We start from the raw sequence: 19,152 nt of genomic DNA, 5'->3' as shown, positions 1-19,152 counted from the left end.
GCGGGAGATCAGGGGAAGAACAAACCCAGTCAGTCACACTAATTGGTAAGGATGTGTGGAGCGTGGGAATGCTTATTTTATCAGTCAGGAGGATAAGGAAAGGGAGGGATACAAACACATAGAGCCCTGAAATCTAAGCAATTACTGTTAACAAACACAATAACCAGAAATAAAGCTGGTCAGTCACAGTAACTGATGGGCTAGCAAGAACCTGAAGGCAAACTGGGACTTTGCAGCTGTTGGGGGTGCAAACCTGAGGGTCCAGGCTGTTGCAGGGGATGGATGGGACTGTGCCCCCCCGATGAAGGACACGCAGGGGGAGGGGAGCAGGGAGGGACAGAAAGGCCAGGCACAAAAGGGTATGAAGGCAGCTGGTTATGTGTAAAACAGGGCTAGTCAATACACTCATCTGGCTGAGCCCTGTGCCTGATCACTGCAGTCTGTCCTGTCCTCTTACATCTCAATAAAAGATTTAATAACTATCTCTCTGCGCAACTGCACTCTCTATCCCATGTGTACATGTGCCACAAGGACTGAGTGCTGGCTACCGGTAAGATCTGTGTGGGCATGAGTGAAAACTGATGCCAGCTAGTGGCACAAGTGGGGTCTCAGCATCAGCTACTGGCACAGGTCAGGTTCTTCCACACCTAGTCACTGGCATAGGAATGGTGTGTGGGACTGGCTGTGTCAGTGTCCTGTGTGCATCCATGCCCACGTGTGTGTTGCTGGGGCACATGCACAGCTTCACCAGTAGCTGAAGTTTGCCTGTGAAGGGGAAAGAGGCAGCCATGTCACTGTTCCTGGGTCCCCAGGGCAGGCTCCAGCATCTGGGCAGCAAGGTCCTGGACCAGGGTGGCTGGGGAAGGTGGCCATGCTCTTTAACATCCCTTAACAATATGGTAACAGCCATAAAATGTCCCACCACCTTCCTCCCAAGGTCATATGCACCCAAGGGCACCAACATGCTCCCAGGTGGCTGACTCCTAGACCGTACCAGCCATTCTACAGTGTATTTTCATCCTCTAGTACTTGTAGCATGGTCCATCATACGACAGGTCTGTGCTATTAAGGCAAGTCACTTTATTGCAGTGACAGAGGCAACATGACTGGGTACCATCAGCCTAAATGCCTAACCTTTTCTATTGGTGTTGGCAGCTCATCATACAGTAGATCCACATCTGCAACTAAAATGGCTTCCTTTGTTCCAAAATTAAAAATTCCCAAGGCAGCTAGGCTCTGCCCCACCTGAGTAACTCCAGTCACGAGCGCCACAGACTAGAGCCTGGTCAGTGACTCTGCAAGGAAGCAGCTGCCCCCAGGGACACAGGAAGTGCCTGATTTGCACGACAAAAAGTCAATTTCCTTCCTGCTACTGGCCAGCCAGTTCTCCCCCAGAAATCCCCTGTCCTCTGTAGGAGCATGGAGGAAGAGAAAATCACTCAGGCCAGCCCAAATCCCACCCAGCCCCCATACCCAAGTATTTCATGCATTTGATTTCTTCCTTCTATGCACAGCACTTCACAATCCATCGACTTTTGCATTGCTCAGGTCAGCCAGCCCTTCCCCTGTCAGCTTCACTTCAGACATGGACCCTGTTCTCTAGTTTATTTTTAGGGGTGCTCCTAAGTCGATGCGATGAAACTAATGAACAACTTGAGAAGCAGCAGAACCAGGAAGAACACATGAAAGAGTCTCACTCAAAATGTTTTTCCAGTTTAGGAGGGGGCTTCACGTATCGCATGCAGCTTTACCTCCACCTCTTTTAAGAGGTTGTCTTAGCTTACTTGTAAAAAATGTTATAAAGAAGGAAGGGACAGTATCAAAAGCTATAATAAAGCAAGTCTGCCTCACCTATTAGGTACTAGGTCAGAGCATTAGAATAGTTTCATCACAATCTGTGGTTAGCAAATCACGTTTGTATCACAAACATCAAACATATAAAACAAACGTTAGAAAAATTATCACAGGGAAATGATGGAAAGAACTTGCTCAAAACAAGATCACTTCCTGAAGCTAAAGAGCATCTTTTCTTCAAAATAGCGGTGAAATACTTTCCACGAGAAGAATGAATTCAGAAGTCTGTCTTCTGAATGAAAAGAAATCACAGCTTCATCTACTTGGTCATTTTTTAATTTATCTGCTTTTGGACCTCTGAAAGGGCACGCTGGTTTGGGGAGAAACATTCACTGTCACGTCTTGGCCGCAGGACAAACTTGAATAAAGCACGAGAGCCTCTTATGGCTGCAAGCGTCCTATTTTCATGCATTTTCATTTTGCACTTTCTCACATTTTCTTTTCCTACAAGTTGCTGCTGAACAGGGTGACAAAGCCCAGCCAACCATTGAGGCTGAATGCCATAGGCACTTTTCCAGCCCCCCCCCCGATAAAGTTGTCACAGTGAAACAAGGTGTACTCCTATCCTGGGCTTTATTTTCTAGAAATGTTCTACCCTGCCCTTATTATGGCTTATCATCAATAGTGGGTATATGCAAGTGCCCAATGAACATTAAGCTTCTTTCCACTTAACACTGTCCCGTTTATCAAGGAGAATCCTAGAGGACTTTGTACTCTGCCATGTGCATGACTCCACTTCCTCCAACAGAATTCTCAAAATGCTTCTTCTGAAACCTCTTCCAGGTCATGATGCCAGTGCACCACACCCAAACTGCCTGGAGAGAGATGATCACGGATGACCACAGTCAGGAAACAACTTAGACAATTCTGCTCTGTGTTTTTGTGAGATCTTTGCACAAGCTTACTCGCTCACCGTCAGATGACTAAATGCAAAGCTGAAGAACAGTGCCTTGCACACATACCATCAGCGCTCGCGTTTGAGGCAAACACAAAAACCAGCAGAATCTTTCCCAAGTATTAGGAGCACGAATTCACAAATAGTCTGGGTATCACATTCACAGTTGTGTTGCTTTGCTGCAGTTTCCACTGAAGGTAAGGACATGATTCCACGATAGAGTAACTTTTGCACCAATCTCTCAGCCTTGAACCCCAACTGAGTAAAAGAACTAAAACATGCCAACATGGTTAACACCATAATTTTTAACTATAGGATTCATTGGGCGATTAAATGTAACATCTATAGGAAACTACACATCTACATTTTCTTTAAACTAAAAAGTGAAAATATTTTAATGAGATCTCTGGAAGCCATTGCTTCCCTTTTTTCTAGAAGAGTGCTGCATGGTTTAGTTTTGCACATCATCTGCTGGTGAAGATGCTTGCAGGGGAAGCAAGTACCTACATATTTTGCCCTGAAGACTTCAGCTAACCTGATGCTAAGGCACAAATACCATAATTATAAATGGTACGTGTCCCCTAAACTCTCTGGTGGGACGCAATGACCAACTCTCCTTATTCCCAGGTTGTTTAGCAGCCATTAGGTGGTTTTAGAGGTATCAGGAATTTACCCAGGCAAGGAAGAGTAATTCTGAACATGGGACAGGATTTTTCTGTGTCTTCTGCAATTCGCTCTCTACAACTACCTGAAAGGAGGTTGTAGCAAAGTGGGCGTTGGTCTCTTCTCCCAGGTCACTAGTGACCCCAGGCTGCACCAGGGGAGGTTTAGATTGGATATTAGGAAAAATTTCTTTACTGAAAGAGTGGTCAAGCACTGGAACAGGCTGCCCAGAGAGGTGGTGGAGTCACCATCCCTGGAGGTGTTCAAAAAATGCGTAGACGTGGCACTTCAGGACATGGTTTAGGAGACATGGTAGTGCTGGGCTGACAGCTGGATCCGAGAGGTCTTTTCCAGCCTTAATGATTCTGTGCTTTCATAATGGCAAAGTGTTACAATAAATCAAACCATCTTTGGTTTTACAGGGAAGCGACATACGAAGAAGGGAAAGGAGCACTAGCAATCCATTCCTCATTTGCCAGATTGAGATCTTTTCCTTCTCAGACTAGGAATTTGCATCTAAAAGCCAATTAAGAAGAAATATCAGGTTTGGCCACTTGAAACAATATTTTTTCCAAGAACAACAACTGGCTACTCAGAAATGCTGTAAGCCAGCCCACCGGTGACAACCATCTCACACTGCAAAAGGGCACCTGAGACTCTTCTGTTAGGTTGGGAAAGCAAAGAAGGAGGCTTAAAAACCTCCTTTTACATGGTTCACTAATAATATAAACTGCTTCCTTATATAAAGGATACTTCCTTTTTGCTGTTGTTGGAATAAACGCTCTTGACTTTCTTCTTCTTTCCTAAGCAAGTTATAAAACTTCTCCGTGTTATAGTAGTTCATATCCTCCTGAAACGGGGTTTGAAATTCAAGAATGGCAATTGAACTGTCTCAGTCCTTGGGCTTGTGGCATTTGGGCATGACTCATCCACCACATTTCCTGAAAAGCTGACTACAGAAAAATCTCTTTTGATCAAGCTGGATGCCTTCAAGGCTCCGATGTTACCATGGCGAAGGACAGCAGACGACCACATGAGTACTTCTGCACTAGACTCTCCACTCTTTATCTCAGGAAAAATTCAATTCAGCAGCAAAGATAAAAGAGGTTGCTTCAGGTTTTGGGGTTTTGCATCTTTTTTAAGACTAAAAAAAAGACTTGGCTTTTTTCATCAGCAAACAGAGAAAATCTGGAGGAGAGCGCACAGGCCTGACTTCCAGAAACTCCAGCAAGACAGAGGACGGGGACAGGAGCTGTTATTGCAAGACATCTTCAGTGCGAAATAGAGGCCTCTCAAGCTCATGAATTTCAAATCTCCGATATCGTAACAACAAATAGATAGTTTCACCACTATTTGGAGATATCAAGTATGTCTCAGGTAAACTGATTCCATGACCACAGTTATTATTTAAATTTACAGAAGCTGGAACAGAATTCAAATGCACACACTAAAAAGAAAATGAATCAACTCTGAATTGTAAAATGTTAAATATTCACGTATACCTACCCTAGTAATTAGTAAAGAAATGGTATGACAACACCTTCTCCTGGATTTTTAAGTAAAATATTAGTTCTTTGGCACAACTAAATCTTCTTTTCCTAATTCGAAAAACTAGTGCATACGCTGTGTATGCGCCAAACACCACTTGACTTCAACGAGTTTTTCGAACAGGCTACTCTGGACGCACAATGTTTCATGATCAAGCCTTGCCAAATGATGTAATTTCCTCAGAGACAATATGTTACATGAGTATCGTCACACTCTTCTACTCACATTCAGGTACTTAAAAGACATCTGTCCCTTACACTTCCGCAAAAGCAATTTTTTCCTCAGGAGTCCGAGAACAAAGTTACCATTACTGACAACAGTAGCATTAGGAACAACTACATAAAAAAAGAGCACCTCATCACTACCGCTAACGTGTGGTGTGGATTTGCTCTGAGTTTACTATAGCTCATGTTCTGTCTGCCCACAGCAATGCACCTGCTATAGCTACATATTGGTGGAGCAGCAACGTTTGGTCAACAGCTGTAAATTGCAGAAACATTTCTTAGAGCCGATACAATGTTTGTCCTGTGTAATAGCTGCATTACCATTAAAAAACGCATACTTTTTTTCCTGTGGCAGAACTTTTATTTAGAGGGAAATTATAACCTTTGCATTTACATGGCACAAGTTATATACAGCACGCTTTCCATGATAAGAATTATGATGCTGTTCACAGAAAGGTATCAAATTTGAGTTAAATAATGCATAAGCTAAAATATACAAACCAGGGGCGGAGGTGAAACTAATGGCCATTTTTATTATCTATAGAAGAATTTCAAGGAATAATGTTAATCCAATGTTCAAAAATTTTTAACAAACTTCTAGTAAAGTTAATTGAAATATTTATAATACTATTCAGTTGTTGCACAGTATTTCCAATATACAATCAAGAAGATGCACAGAACACAACACTTAATATGGAAAAACCTATTGCACCCACAATTTAAAGGTTTCACTGCCTTTTGGATGCTGCACTACCATATTTATATAAACATTTACAACACTTCAGTAAACACAAAGGTTCTAAATGTAGTGCAGCATTATGGGGGGCCACTTTCAGCTCTTTAAATGTTAAATGCCCATATACTGTGTCATTTATTCTAAGCTGATGGTTTAAGCTGTAACCCTCAATTCCTACTGTGAGCTGCAAACACACTTCCCCCATGTGCAGAAGATCACTGTCCCTCTGACTACATACTCTATATTCTGAGACCTAAACTGTCCTTGGCTTCATTGTCATTTTGGCGTTTTGCCTCAGTGCTTGTGACAACTATCCCTTATATTAGGTTTTTTTAATGTCCTGTTAAGTAGTCCTGTGTAGAATCTGAAGCAAAAGAATCTGCATCTTCATTATCAGAGTCATCACTACTGTCATCAGCCGCTGGCTCTCCTGTCAGCGCTATCCGGGCATAATCATCAGTGTCTATGGACTTGCAGAAGTGAATGGCATACTTCAGCTTTTCCTCCAGTACTTGCTTACAGGAATACCTGGGCAGCTTCAGGAGAAAGAAGCAAGTGTATGACTCAGGAAGAAAGTGGTCTGGAGGATTATATTTATCCAACACCTGTTGAAAACAAAAAGCATCATATTTTTGATTCACTGTCCAAACTACAAATAAAAATCAGAATACAACTTGAGAATTTTTTTTAACAGCATGTTAGATTTGTGATTCTGGTGCTGATATTTCTTAAAAGAACAATGAAAATACCAAATCCATCTTCCCTACACTAAGTAAATAAGTAAACACAGACATATATGAGCTTCTTTGATTACGAATATGTGGTTGGGAACAATCTGAAGAAGATTGTATTACTTCAGCAAACACCAATTTGATTTGAAGATTGTGGGGTTTTAATTTAGCTGAAATGATTACTGAGCTGAATGAAATGCTAAATAAATGCCAGCAAGAACTGCTGATGACTGACAGCAGAACATTTATCAAAATCCAGAGAAGCAAATGGCTGAGAAATGAAACAAATATCCACTTGCCCAAGTCAAGAGAGAAAAATATTTATATACATTATAGGTCTCTGTTGCACTGCTGAAGCTACAATACAACCATTACATAACCAAGTTTAATGAAATCAACCTGTTCTCTTGTTATGTCATACTACTACCAGCTTTTTAAAATAAAGATCTCACACCCCAGCCCACAAACCTTACCTGAATAACAAAGTCTCTCCCTCTAAAGTCTGCAATAGTCCTGGGCAGCCTTGTTCTGCCCCACACAAAACGCAGGAAGAGAGATCGCTCTGTATTGGAGAAGGATTCCATCACTTCCCAGAACCACTGTATCAAGGAAGCAGTTGGTTCAATGCCTTTATAAGTTGCTACAGATTTCAGAAGGTGAAGTGGAATATCTGGGCTTCCACATACCTGAAAAATAAAATATAGTGATATGCTACAATAGTCCGATCAAATCAATTATGGGCCATTTTTTCCCCTCAATTGCTTTGAAATATTTAATCAGCTTTTACACTGACAAAATGAGCATTCAGATATTTTAATTGCTGTGCAGTAATACTAAATATATGTCTTCCCATCAGAGGACAATAATGAACCTTCTTTCATATTCCTGAATCACATAAAGAATGAAATATTTTACTGGGGACAAATATCTCCAATTCACCTCCTAGGTCTGGGTTTTGTGGGGGTTTTTTGGCTTTGTTTGTTTGTTTCTTCCAGAAATAATTCATTACATCACAGCTCAGCTACATCAAAATAACCTTATCAACACCAAGAGGGCAATTATACATTTTCTAGTCTTTCCTCAGACAAAAGGATGTGGAACTGCTTGAGCAAGTCCAGTGGAGAGCTATCAAGATGATCAGGGGGCTGGAACATTCCCCTTTTGAGGAAAGGCTGAGAGACCTGGGTTTGTTCAGCCTGGACAAGAGAAGACTGAAGGGGGATCTCAGCAATACCTAAAATATCTGAAGGGTGGGTGTCAGGACGACGGGACTAGGCTCTTTTCAATAGCGCCCAATGACAGGACATGGGGCAATGGGCACAAGTTGGAACACAGGAAGTTCCACCTGAATATGAGGAAAAACAACTTTCCTGTGAGGGTGCCAGCGCAGTGGCACAGGCTGCCCAGGGAGGGTGTGGAGTCTCCTTCCCTGGAGACATTCAAACTCTGCCTGGACACAGTCATCTGCCCCCTGCTCTGGGTGTGCCTGCTCAAGCAGGGGGGTTGGACAAGATGATCTCCAGAGGTCCCTTCCAACCCCTGCCATCCTGTCATTCTGTGAAAATGTTTGCAATCGCAGTGAAAGCATTGCAAATAATATTTAATGTGGGTTTTGGATTAGTAAGATAAGTGAAGAATCTCACTCCAAGTTAGTCTAACAGAGGTAGCAAAACAGAAATTGATACCATAGTTTCCAGTTCATATCCTGTAAATAGTGAAAGTAGAGGAACTGGAACAACACGGGCCATCCCCTCACGAACTGCTGCAACTTGTTCGTCAAATTCATGAAGCCTGCAGAGACACATTTTTCAGTTTCTATGAATGCCATTTCTTGCAATTATTCCTAGCAATTACTATAACATCAAGGAAACTTCAACCATTCTCCTCAAGTCTCCAGCAACATGCCAAGAAACATAAATATTTATCACAGAAGATACTGGACTTATACAAGTTTCTACACCAATTCATACCGCACAGCAAGCTCGGTATGGAGAGATACCTCTCAATGTTAGGATATTTTATTCCCAGTATTATTCATGTGCTGTGCCTGGCAAGAACAAACCAATATCCCATTTGGAAACAACATGCTCTTGGGAAAAGAATGGCCGTGCTTTGAAACTCTACCCTCAAACAGTCCCAACAGTAGACAGACATTATTGTGAAAGAAAAATGGGCCAGAACTAAACCATGTTGTCTGAGGCCAGGAGTTGTTGTATTTCAAGACAGACACAGATATGCCTTACATTCTGCTGCTTCTGCTGCCACCCATGATTTGTGTTTTGCATTTTTTTTCCTGTCAAATAGTTTCCAAGATGTTTTACAGTGCTTTCCAAAGCAGAGATTCACATCATTGACAAGTCCTGACCTTGGGCTTGTTATCACCAAATAAACAAAGGTGTCAGGACAATGTGGTTGCATGCATCCACTTTTTCACATGGATTCTATTCAGGTGCTAGTTTTTCTCTCAAGGGCTTCACATAATTAAAAAATTTGATACTTAATCTAAACATGTAAATGTTTCCCCCAAAGGAACTGTATGCTTTAGAATTGCTTGTGTCCTTTGAGGATAGCCAGAACTGGCTAGAGAACAAAACCATTTCTTCAAAGGAATGTAACATTTTATATAGACACACCATTTATACATTCCAGATAAAATTCCTCTCTGCTGCCAAAAATAGGCTTAAGTGTTCGTTCATATCCATTTATAGGGAAAAAAACCAAAAACAACACAAAGACTTGAATTCAAGTCGTTGTTGGCAAACACTATAACTACAAACTAATAAGCAAGTATATAGCAATGACCCAGTCTTGCTCAAGTGCTCTCTAAAACAGTTAACTATGGTGGAGAGAACGGAACAACTATGAATCAGTTTCTCACGCAATTTACCTAAATTTCCATAGTTCAACAGGCACTAGGCCCACTGCTTCACATAACAAGATGCCTGGGTTGCTTCTTAGATGTACTTGTCTAGATTAGCTAGCTAGGTATTTAAGTAGCCAAAGGCCTGTCTTCTCAAATACTGAACAATTATTTCCCACTTATTTCAGTGCAATGTTCAGCTTTTGGCACCTGAGGGGGAACTGACCTGTCTTGGTGTCAGACTTATTTTATGGTGTCCAGGGATCAAACATTTTGTTTTGCATATTCCAACTTAGATAAGGGTATAGTAATAAGAATTCATCTAGGACTGCTCTTGACTACAACTGATGATATGAAAGTTCATGGTAGCAGTAGTACTAAATCTAAGCTCTCTTCATAAAGAACTCGATGGTCAAGCCTACTCCTTTATCACATAGGCAGAACTAGATGGATGGGGCATTTTTCCACCTGTAAAACTGGCTGCCAAAACTGCTCTGTCAGGACAGCTATTAAAATCTAGAGTCATACCTGCTAGTTTATTTCGTTTCCTAAAAATTAAGTTTCATCTCTTCTCCTTGGAGATATTAAAAGAAATCAGAAAAATCAACACTGTAATCACATAAAAATATTAAAATACTTGTACATAAGAGATTTAAGTAGCATATTGTTTAAAAGTTTTCACATATTTTTAAAAGAAAATGCTTATTCATGTTAACAACTTAAATGACTTATTCAACAAACCTGTAGTTTATTGCCAGCCTCACATATTCAGCTCTATTATCCAGCGTAATATGGGTGTACTTGGAACTCAACTGAATATCTTGACCACTTGCATTAGGCACAGTGAATGGGAGGCTCATAGCTTCAAACTCCTCTGAAGTAGCTTCGTTGTCTCGAATGTACATAAGCCCAGGAATAAAATCTTTATCAACCTTTTGAAAATAACAAACCAGAGTTAAAGTCAGTTTACTAGCACTATCAACAGCAACTCTTGCATACCAAAAGCAGCGCATCATGTGTCATCTACAAAAAGCATTGTCAAATGTCTGACCATAATCCATCTAACTGAATTTCAAAGCCATAAATGCCTTAGTATTTTACACAAAACTTCTTTATGCTGGGATGTGGGAGGGTGCATGTGTTCTGGATTTCAATCCTTTTGCGGAGCACTTTCCAATAAACTCTATTATATAAAAAAATGGATTTAAAGCTTAAAAACATAATCACGTCTACAGAGTCCAATGCTGGTTTTGGTACAAAAGCAATCCCCTTACTGACAAGTAAATGATGCAATTCTTTCACACGAAGTACGTTTCTACATTCCTATGGGACAGTCTTCGGGAAGGAACTCTTTTTTGTAATGAAGACCTAACTCTTACTCCACATTTACTGAGGTCAGTAAACAGAAACTGAAAGTTTGTGACATACAGTGTGCAGGCACAAGCTATCTTCAGTAGTAGTTTGAACTAATTTTCTTTTACTTCAAAACAGTGTAGGCATGTGCAACTAATCAGTTACTGCATCTTGGCACAACAGACAGTAGCAGCTACAGAAAGGTCTATTGGAAAGTAGGAGTTTGACCACAAACATTTGTCTAGTGAGACCCATGAGAAGATCTGATAAATAAGCTGTTTGAATTCTAGAGCATTAACTACTACTGAATGACTTGTAAATTTTCAGTTTTAACAGAGAATACAGGTCATCGTTATATACTGGCTCAAAATGTAAAAGGCCAGGCAAAATACAAATACAGAAACCAGGGAAGCCAATCACTGGAGAAAAAAATTATGCTAGAGTCTGCTTGTCTTCTGTAAGTGATATGCTACTCAGAAACTTCACACTTACCTCACTGAGATCAGCAATTGTTAGGTTCATTCCTGCAAGCTGCTTCCACACTGGCTCAGCCAGGTTGAGGCTGAGAGGGCTGCCAGTCCGGATAGCAATGCCCAAAAGGACACCTGTAAGTTTAAACATAATATTTTAATTTTTTTTATTCAATTCCCAGTATTCTGATTATGTAATGAAAGTTGAATGTCACAATATTGCTACGAAATTACCAAGAAAACGAAACATGTTCATATGCAAGAGGGACTTGGCAGGAGGATTTAATAAGAAACAATCTCTGTTTGCTCCAGATTCATCTCTTCCATTTGGTGTCACAATTAACAGAGGGGTCAGCCCATTCTGAAGCTCCTCGCACATTTCTGCAATTGATTCACTATAACCTCCACCGCAATCATCCACAGATTCACCTTGGAGAAGAAAAAAAGGCTCAAAATTATATGTTCTTTTAAAAATAAATGCAATATTGAAATAAACTGTACTTCCTTCCACAGGGCTGACTGAGTAAACAAAAGTTTATTAAAAGCTACACTGTCATATCTGTTCATATGAAAACCCTTTGTTTTGCTTTCCATTTGGACATTTCCAGTTCATCGTAAATCATATTATTTGTAAGATTATACAAAATATCACAGTGTCAAAAATACTATTTTGCCAGAGTGTAACTAACATTTTTGTATTATACACTAATGAAAAGGAAATAGAAGAGTTAGAAAAAGAAAGTCAACACAATGTGATTCCTAAGAAACATTTTAAAGCACATATATTTCACATACAGTAGATAGAATGGCTCTTCAATCTAAAACGTTTTTCATGAAAAAGCTCAGTGATGTGTGAATTGTAAAAATAACCCTACCAGTAGAACCACCTAGGCAGGATTATTTACCAATTCAGACAGCTGAAATTCAGGTTTAGGTTTTGCAGAATGTTTCTTGTAAGCAGAAGAACAGCCCCTGGAATTTGAGGACAATTACAGACACATTTCTACTAATCTTGAGGTATTTTCATAAAATAATTTAAAAAGGCTTTTTTGCTTCCTAGCATTTTAAGCATCTTCCTCTGCCTACACATATATGCTGTTTTCCTTCATCCCTTCCTTCCTTTGGGTCCTCCAAAATAATAAATCCGAAGAAAACTGTAAAGTTAAGCGCAAAGTAAGTTGGGGGGTGGAGAATTCTCTTACCAACAAACTTGACTTTCCAAACACGATGGGGAAGCAGAAGGCTATCAGGGCTGAAGGAACTCATTTTAGCACACATCTGTCCAAACACTGACTTTGTACCATCAGGCCCAGCCAGCCCTCCTTTACTCCTAGAACGTTTTACCTATTGAGTAAGCACATCATAAAAGTCACTGTAACAACATATCTGAGCTGGCATTGCTGCACAGATCAGACCATAACATTAACATTTATAAAATGCTAATGTGTTCAGTGAAACATTTGCAGAGGTCCACAGTATATCTTGTATGCATGTGACATATACAGAAGAACAACCAAATTTTAAATTACAGCACTACAGCATTTTTCAGTACCATCTAATATCCATCCCTAGATATAGATATCACAGATTCCTATTACATACCCTGATTCTCTCCAGCAGGATGAAAGCACTTAAAATCTCAGGCTATTAGGAGCCCAGAACTATTTCAGTATCACATAATGGTTGACGTTGGAAGGTACCTCTGGAGGTCATCTGGTCCAACACCCCTTGCTCAAAGCAGGGCCACCTACAGCGAGCTGCCCAGGACCGTGTCCAAATGGCTTTTGAATATCTCCAAGGACGGAGACTCCACAACCTCCCCAGGCAACCTGTGCCAGTGCTTGGTCACCCTCACAGTGAAAAAGTATCTCCTGATGTTCAGAGGGAACCTCCTGTGTTTCAGCTTGTGCCCACTACCTCTGGCCCTGTCACTGGGCACTACTGAAAAGAGCCTGGCTCCCTCTTTTCTGCACCCGCCCTTCAGAGATGCACAACTATACATTAATGAGATGCCCCTTGAGCTGTCTCTTCTCCAGGCTGAACAGCCCCAGCTCTCTCAGCCTTTCCTCACAGGAGAGATGCTCCAGTCCCTTAATTGTCTTCAAGATGATCTTTCACTGGACTCTCTTCAGTAAGACCATGTCTCTTGTACTGGGGAACCCAGAACTGGACCCAGCACTCCAGGTGTGGCCTCACCAGTGCTGAGCAGAGGGGAAGGATCACCTCCCTCAACCAGGTGGCAGCATGCCTCCTCATGCAGCCCAGGACACTCATTAACCTCCTTCACAGCAAGCGCACACTGCTGGCTCATGTTCAACTCGGTGCCCACCAGGACCCCCAGGACCTTTTCTGCAAAGCTGCTTTCCAGCTGGGTTACCCCCAGCATGTACTGGTGCCTGGGGTTGTTCCTCCCCAGGTGCAGGACTTTGCACTTCTCCTTGTTGAACTTCATAAGGTTCCTGTCACCTCATTTCTCCAGCCTGTGAAGGTCCCTCGGAATGGCAGCATGACCCTCTGGTGTATCAACCGCTCCTCCCAGTTTTGTATCATCATCAAACTTGCTAGAAGTATACTCTGCCCCATCATCCACATCACTAATGAAGATGTTGACCTGGACTGGACCCAGTATTGACCCCTGGGGTACACCACTAGCTAGTGGCTTCCAACTAGACTTCACACCACTGACTACCACCCTCTGGGCCAGCTGTTCAGCCAGTTTTCAGCCCACCTCACTCTCTGCTCATCCAGCCCATACTCTTGTCAGCTGGTTTCTGATACAACAATAGATCATACCTAAACCTTAAGCAGAAAGAGTTACTGGTTCCAGGATAGGCTGCACTGCAACTTCTGCAATAGGTTCTACCTCTGTGACATAACTGTTTAACTGCCAGTGATTATTATTATTATCACCATTTACAAGCACTGCAAGTTCCAGCGCCTCTGTAACAGAAGAAATTTTTCAACTAATGTTTGGATTTGCACAAACATGAAAAACAGTATCTGGTTATCCAGATGCTTCTACTACATGTCCTGAACAGACCTGACAATGCTGAATGATTGTTCTAGGTAATTTCTATGACCTGGCATAGTTATAGCTACTTGAGACAACCTTAGTTCAAACACAGCTGACCACAATGATTTTTTTAATTAAACTCAAAATTTTGAGATTGATTAAGCCTTAATAATTTTACTGTTAACAGCAGCAACATGCAAAACAATCGGTGTGCTCACTGCAGCTAGACAGAATGATTCTTACCAGTTCAGCTGACAACCCTGGGGGCTTTCTTCCCTAGATAAAGACTTTTACGTTCCCCCACCCACTAACAACTAACTTATACTTAATTTCAAACAGTTCATTGTTCATCTGTCTCTACTCAGCCTTTTTTTCTGTTCATCTTTAAAGGAAAATGGAAGGACAGAGGAATATCAACGACAATTTGTCAATAAAGTTTTCTTCCCCTACTTCTGAAGAAGCAGCCAATGCCTTAGTAAATTCAGTTTTTCTGTGTTCCAATCCACTTAGATAATGCATCGTATCTCATACATTTGGTTGTCAAATCTGGATAAGTTTTCAAAACATAAGACAGATCAGAGGCTGTGCTGATGGCCAGAAAACTGAATACACATTATTCTTATATTCATTTATGATAATATTTAAATATGCATCTACAATACTGACTAGGAGCCTCTAAAAATGGAGTCAGCACTACTAAAATACATACGTATATACACACACAGAGTAATGTGTTTCTTAGGCACCTACAGAAAAAGTGTATTTTAAGATCCATAAGAATTGGCATGCAAGGAAAATCCCACATGTTTTGCTGCAAGAGATGCGCACAAAGAGCATAAGAATACAAAAAAACATTTCACCTGTATAGAGAGGAAAGAAATGGAAAGTAAACAGAAGGCTGGAAAAACCCAAGGTATTTTTTTTCCTCCTCGGTGTTCTGCAATTTATATTCCCAACTTGCCCTGATTGCAAAGGGACTCCTACAGTGCACATAGTTCACCAATATCCATGAGACTGTTCATTCAGAAGTAACCCAGACTCATCTCACTAATCTGTATTTGGTCCCACTCCAAGCTACAGTGCATCTCAAAATCCAGCTGTTCTGATGCTGCATACTTCTGATGCTTTGGATAAAACATCCACCAGATTTCTTTCAGGTTTTATTGGAAGGCTGACACAGTCAAGTCTTCCTTATGTGTAAGACGTTCTGTATCATCACAAGCTGGTTTTAATTCAATAGATTTCTAAGAAATTTGGATGCCCAAGAAGTTTTAAGTTGAGAACTCACAGAGTCTTCTCTTAAAGAGGAAATATGAGTAGAAGGCCTAAGAAAGCAGTAGTTAATTCACTCTTTTTTTCAAAACTCAGACCTAAAATACAAATTAATCAAGTGAGAATTAAAACACAAGCAATCCTGCCTTAACTGATTAAGATGGCACGCACATTTGCTATTATACATTTAATTTAGTATTTATTTACTAGCAACACAGAATTTTCATTTAATCTGATCATTTAGATGCAGGAATGGTTACTGTTTGACTTTTAACAAAGCAATGTAAAAATGCCATGAAGGATTACTGGCATTTCTGCCAGCACCTTAGTACATTGCTTGCTGACGAAGACAGATGCCCATATTAAAATTTATTAGGTTATTTGCAAAGAATAAAACACTTCACTGAAAAATGGCAAAAATTCATACAAATATGTTTAGGCTACAATCCACCACAGGTGTGTTTGCTTTTTATTGTAGAGGTCTGGAGCACAGTGCCTTGCTCACGTTTCCAAATCATCCCCTTCAGAGACATAGTAAGTACCCTGTGGAATCTATTTTGCTGGATAGAGTTGGATATAACCCTCACTGCATACATGCCTTACTAAACACAGATTATGCAGCATCTCAAGTTTTAAAAATACAGTTCCAGCCTTCTTGCTGGTAACTTTTTAGCATAAAACAAGTTAATATGTTGATTAGAGCCCAAGAAGGATTGTCATAAAACAGTCTGCAATGAGAAGATATCACCTTGCGGAAAACCACCTTTTCTTGGACCAGAGAGAAATGCAGCAGCTGAAAAGCAGCACACAGCAAAGTGAGGAAGAATCAAGTTCAAGAACTCGCTTCAGTGAATAATCACTTATTGTGATCAGAACCATTGCAACAAAGAGGGAGAAGCACTCAGGTCAATCTGTAACCTGATTAAAGCATTCTGAAGTCATGAAGACCAAAATTTTAAGTTCCTTCTCTGAATCTGAAGACCAAAACTTTATATTTGCTTCAAGCAGTCTGAGAGTACCCACTTAAATTCTGGCCATCCTGTGGGACTCTCTCCAACCCACGAGCACTTGGAGAAAGGTAGTAGATAAAGTCATGGACTTGGAGAATAATAAGAAGCTTTACAAAAAGATGTCAGCTTATTAGTTGGAATCAGCTAAGGAAGAGAAATATGTACTGTTAACACAGAAGACAGATCTACGAAGAAAACAAACACAATTCCAGGTAGAGACGTATCAGTGTGACAATTACAAGAGCACAGAGTTTCACCTGTACCTTGAGATTTCAGTTATCTATGCTCAAACTGAAATGCTACAGAAAAAATACAGTATAAAAAGATGAGGAGTAGAGAAAGACTATTCTACACAAGCAGACAAAAAGAGCTTAGCCTAATCAGTATAGGAAAATTAAGACTGTCATGAATGTTCTTTAGAAGTGCATTTGATAAGGAAGAAGACAATAACCAGGAAAGAGGAATGTTATTTAAGCTGAAGTATAGCACTCACAAAAGAACAAATAAATCATTCATTCATATGCTGTGACTACTTTAAGATCAAATCATTTTTAATTATCATGCTAGTGAGATCTCTATAACCCACATTTAATAAGAAGCCCTAGTGAGAAGGAAGAAACTATTCGTAAGTGGGATTTCATATATCCATACGTGTGACATTCCTCCCATGACAGTAGAGAACATTGAACCAGGAGATCCTTCGCAAAATTACATTCCTGAAAGTAGACAGTCTCCAATAGCTAAGATTTGTTTCCCTTTTAAAAGGAGAAAAATTCCTTTCAATTACTGTGATAATCAGCTTCTTCTAAAGGCAAAGATATGACCTATAGGCAGACACACTCATAATGCTGTTAAATCGTAACACAGTGTCCATCTGAAACCAACATGAGCTACACCAGTACTTAAATACTAGGTAAATCTGATCTGCTAGTAAGAGGGTCAGTAAGTAAACCTGAGCGCTGGAGCCCTGTCTAGACATGTAACTGCTAGTTCAATTTCTGGCTCAGTCTTCATCTACTTCTACTACACCTTTCCAGAAGGTGGCCCAAGTGCTCTTTTTTAACATTTCATTTAATGACTATTCCTAAAAAGTAATCTGGATAAAACTGTGTCAAGTTTGGTTTCTTCTACCCTACACAGTCCCCCGACAACATCCCAAACTGCCTCTGTGCACTCAGGCTTGCCTTCATGCTGCACTTCAAAGCCTAAAACACCTACCCTCAGTTTTATGCCACAGAAACACCAGGCTGGCACTTGGATGAGTTGCAGTACAGCCATCACATTGTATTTCACACACCTTGAGCAAGAAAAACACATAAAACTACTGTGGCCTACTATCACAAGGCTCCTAACAGAGACGATCCAGGGCTAAGTAGTATGTAAGGTGAATGTGACCTACTCTACAGGAATCTGGTCGGTGTAGAACTTGACCTCAAGACAGGGCTTGCTTTTATGCTGCAAGTTAGACAACTGTTACGTCCAGTTCTGGTACTTCCAAAGAAACCACTGAACAACAGAGTAAGCTGAAGAAGTATTTTTCAAAACAAGTCAGTATCTGGAAACAACTAACCTGACAACTCATCTGCTTATTATACACAAATGAAGATGATGAAGTGAATTGACTGTACCATGTAATATATAAACTGTAAGAAGAGTCTTGTGAAAGCAAAGGAATCTTAAAGCCTAGCTGCAGTTAAACTCACAACTGCAAATAAGATGAAAATTCTTAACATTGACAATTAGCTGTCTGAGACTATGTAAAGCAGCTTTGAATCTTCAGTTAAATATTCTAAAGGATCAAACAGTTTAAGAATCCACATTTTCATTCTCTGCAAAAGCTAACTCAAGAAATTGTGACCTGTACTTGGGACCGTGTAATCAGGCCAGATTACGAACGTGTTCTTTTTTTAGCCTTCACTTGACTAAATCTAGGACAGACTTGTGTTACAGCAATATTTCACTTCCCCCAGAGCTATGAAGATGGGAAGCCCTGCAGCTACCAGTTCTTTTCCAGAGTTCAAGACAGATTCAGATAACAAACTGGAATACAAGAGAAAGCCTATCTTAAGTAACTCAACAATAGAAGGAGGACACTAGGAAATGAACCCCAAACCTACTCACTAGTTTCCCATTTGAAGTTAAATACTTGCACTGCTTTATTGGACTTTCTGAATTCTCACACACACACAAAAAGTAACAAGAAAATCTCTGGCACTCTCTTGAGCTTCAACTTCTCAAACAATAAACTAAAAACAACACATTTTAATCACATAACATTGCCACAAGAAATTTTAAGTGCCCATAGAAAATGGCAAGGAAGCAGAAACAGGATTCAGCTACAATAGAATGTACTTCTGTTCACTAAGAGAAAACCAAATAGTCAAAATTTTCACAATTTCTCCACTCTAACCTGGCGAAGGGCAGGTTTTCTTATTTTTTACAATATATAAACAAACAAAAAAAGAAAACCACCACTAAAGGGAAAAAATGCATGAGGACTCTAAGACCAGGCTTCAGCCCATT

General features: G+C 40.4%; 1 protein-coding gene across 5 annotated transcripts in view; it reads right to left on the bottom strand.

Moving 5' to 3' along the window:
- Positions 1-5,522: 5,522 nt before the first annotated feature.
- Positions 5,523-19,152, bottom strand: part of HERC2 (HECT and RLD domain containing E3 ubiquitin protein ligase 2) — a 115,336-nt gene continuing 101,706 nt past the window's right edge. For all 5 annotated transcript variants that reach the window (XM_064438268.1, XM_064438302.1, XM_064438286.1 and 2 more), the window contains 7 exons: positions 12,537-12,678; positions 11,569-11,763; positions 11,357-11,469; positions 10,253-10,443; positions 8,337-8,442; positions 7,125-7,337; positions 5,523-6,525 (listed from right to left, as the gene is read on the bottom strand). In XM_064438268.1, the coding sequence (XP_064294338.1) occupies positions 6,253-6,525; positions 7,125-7,337; positions 8,337-8,442; positions 10,253-10,443; positions 11,357-11,469; positions 11,569-11,763; positions 12,537-12,678 (1,233 nt within the window). In that variant the 3' untranslated portion in view covers positions 5,523-6,252. The remainder of the gene's footprint in view (positions 6,526-7,124; positions 7,338-8,336; positions 8,443-10,252; positions 10,444-11,356; positions 11,470-11,568; positions 11,764-12,536; positions 12,679-19,152) is intronic.

Source organism: Phalacrocorax carbo, chromosome 1, assembly GCF_963921805.1.
Source record: "Phalacrocorax carbo chromosome 1, bPhaCar2.1, whole genome shotgun sequence".
In the NCBI taxonomy this organism is placed as follows: domain Eukaryota; kingdom Metazoa; phylum Chordata; class Aves; order Suliformes; family Phalacrocoracidae; genus Phalacrocorax; species Phalacrocorax carbo.
The sequence above is the reverse complement of the archived record's forward strand: the minus strand, read 5'-3'. Positions and strand labels throughout refer to the sequence as shown.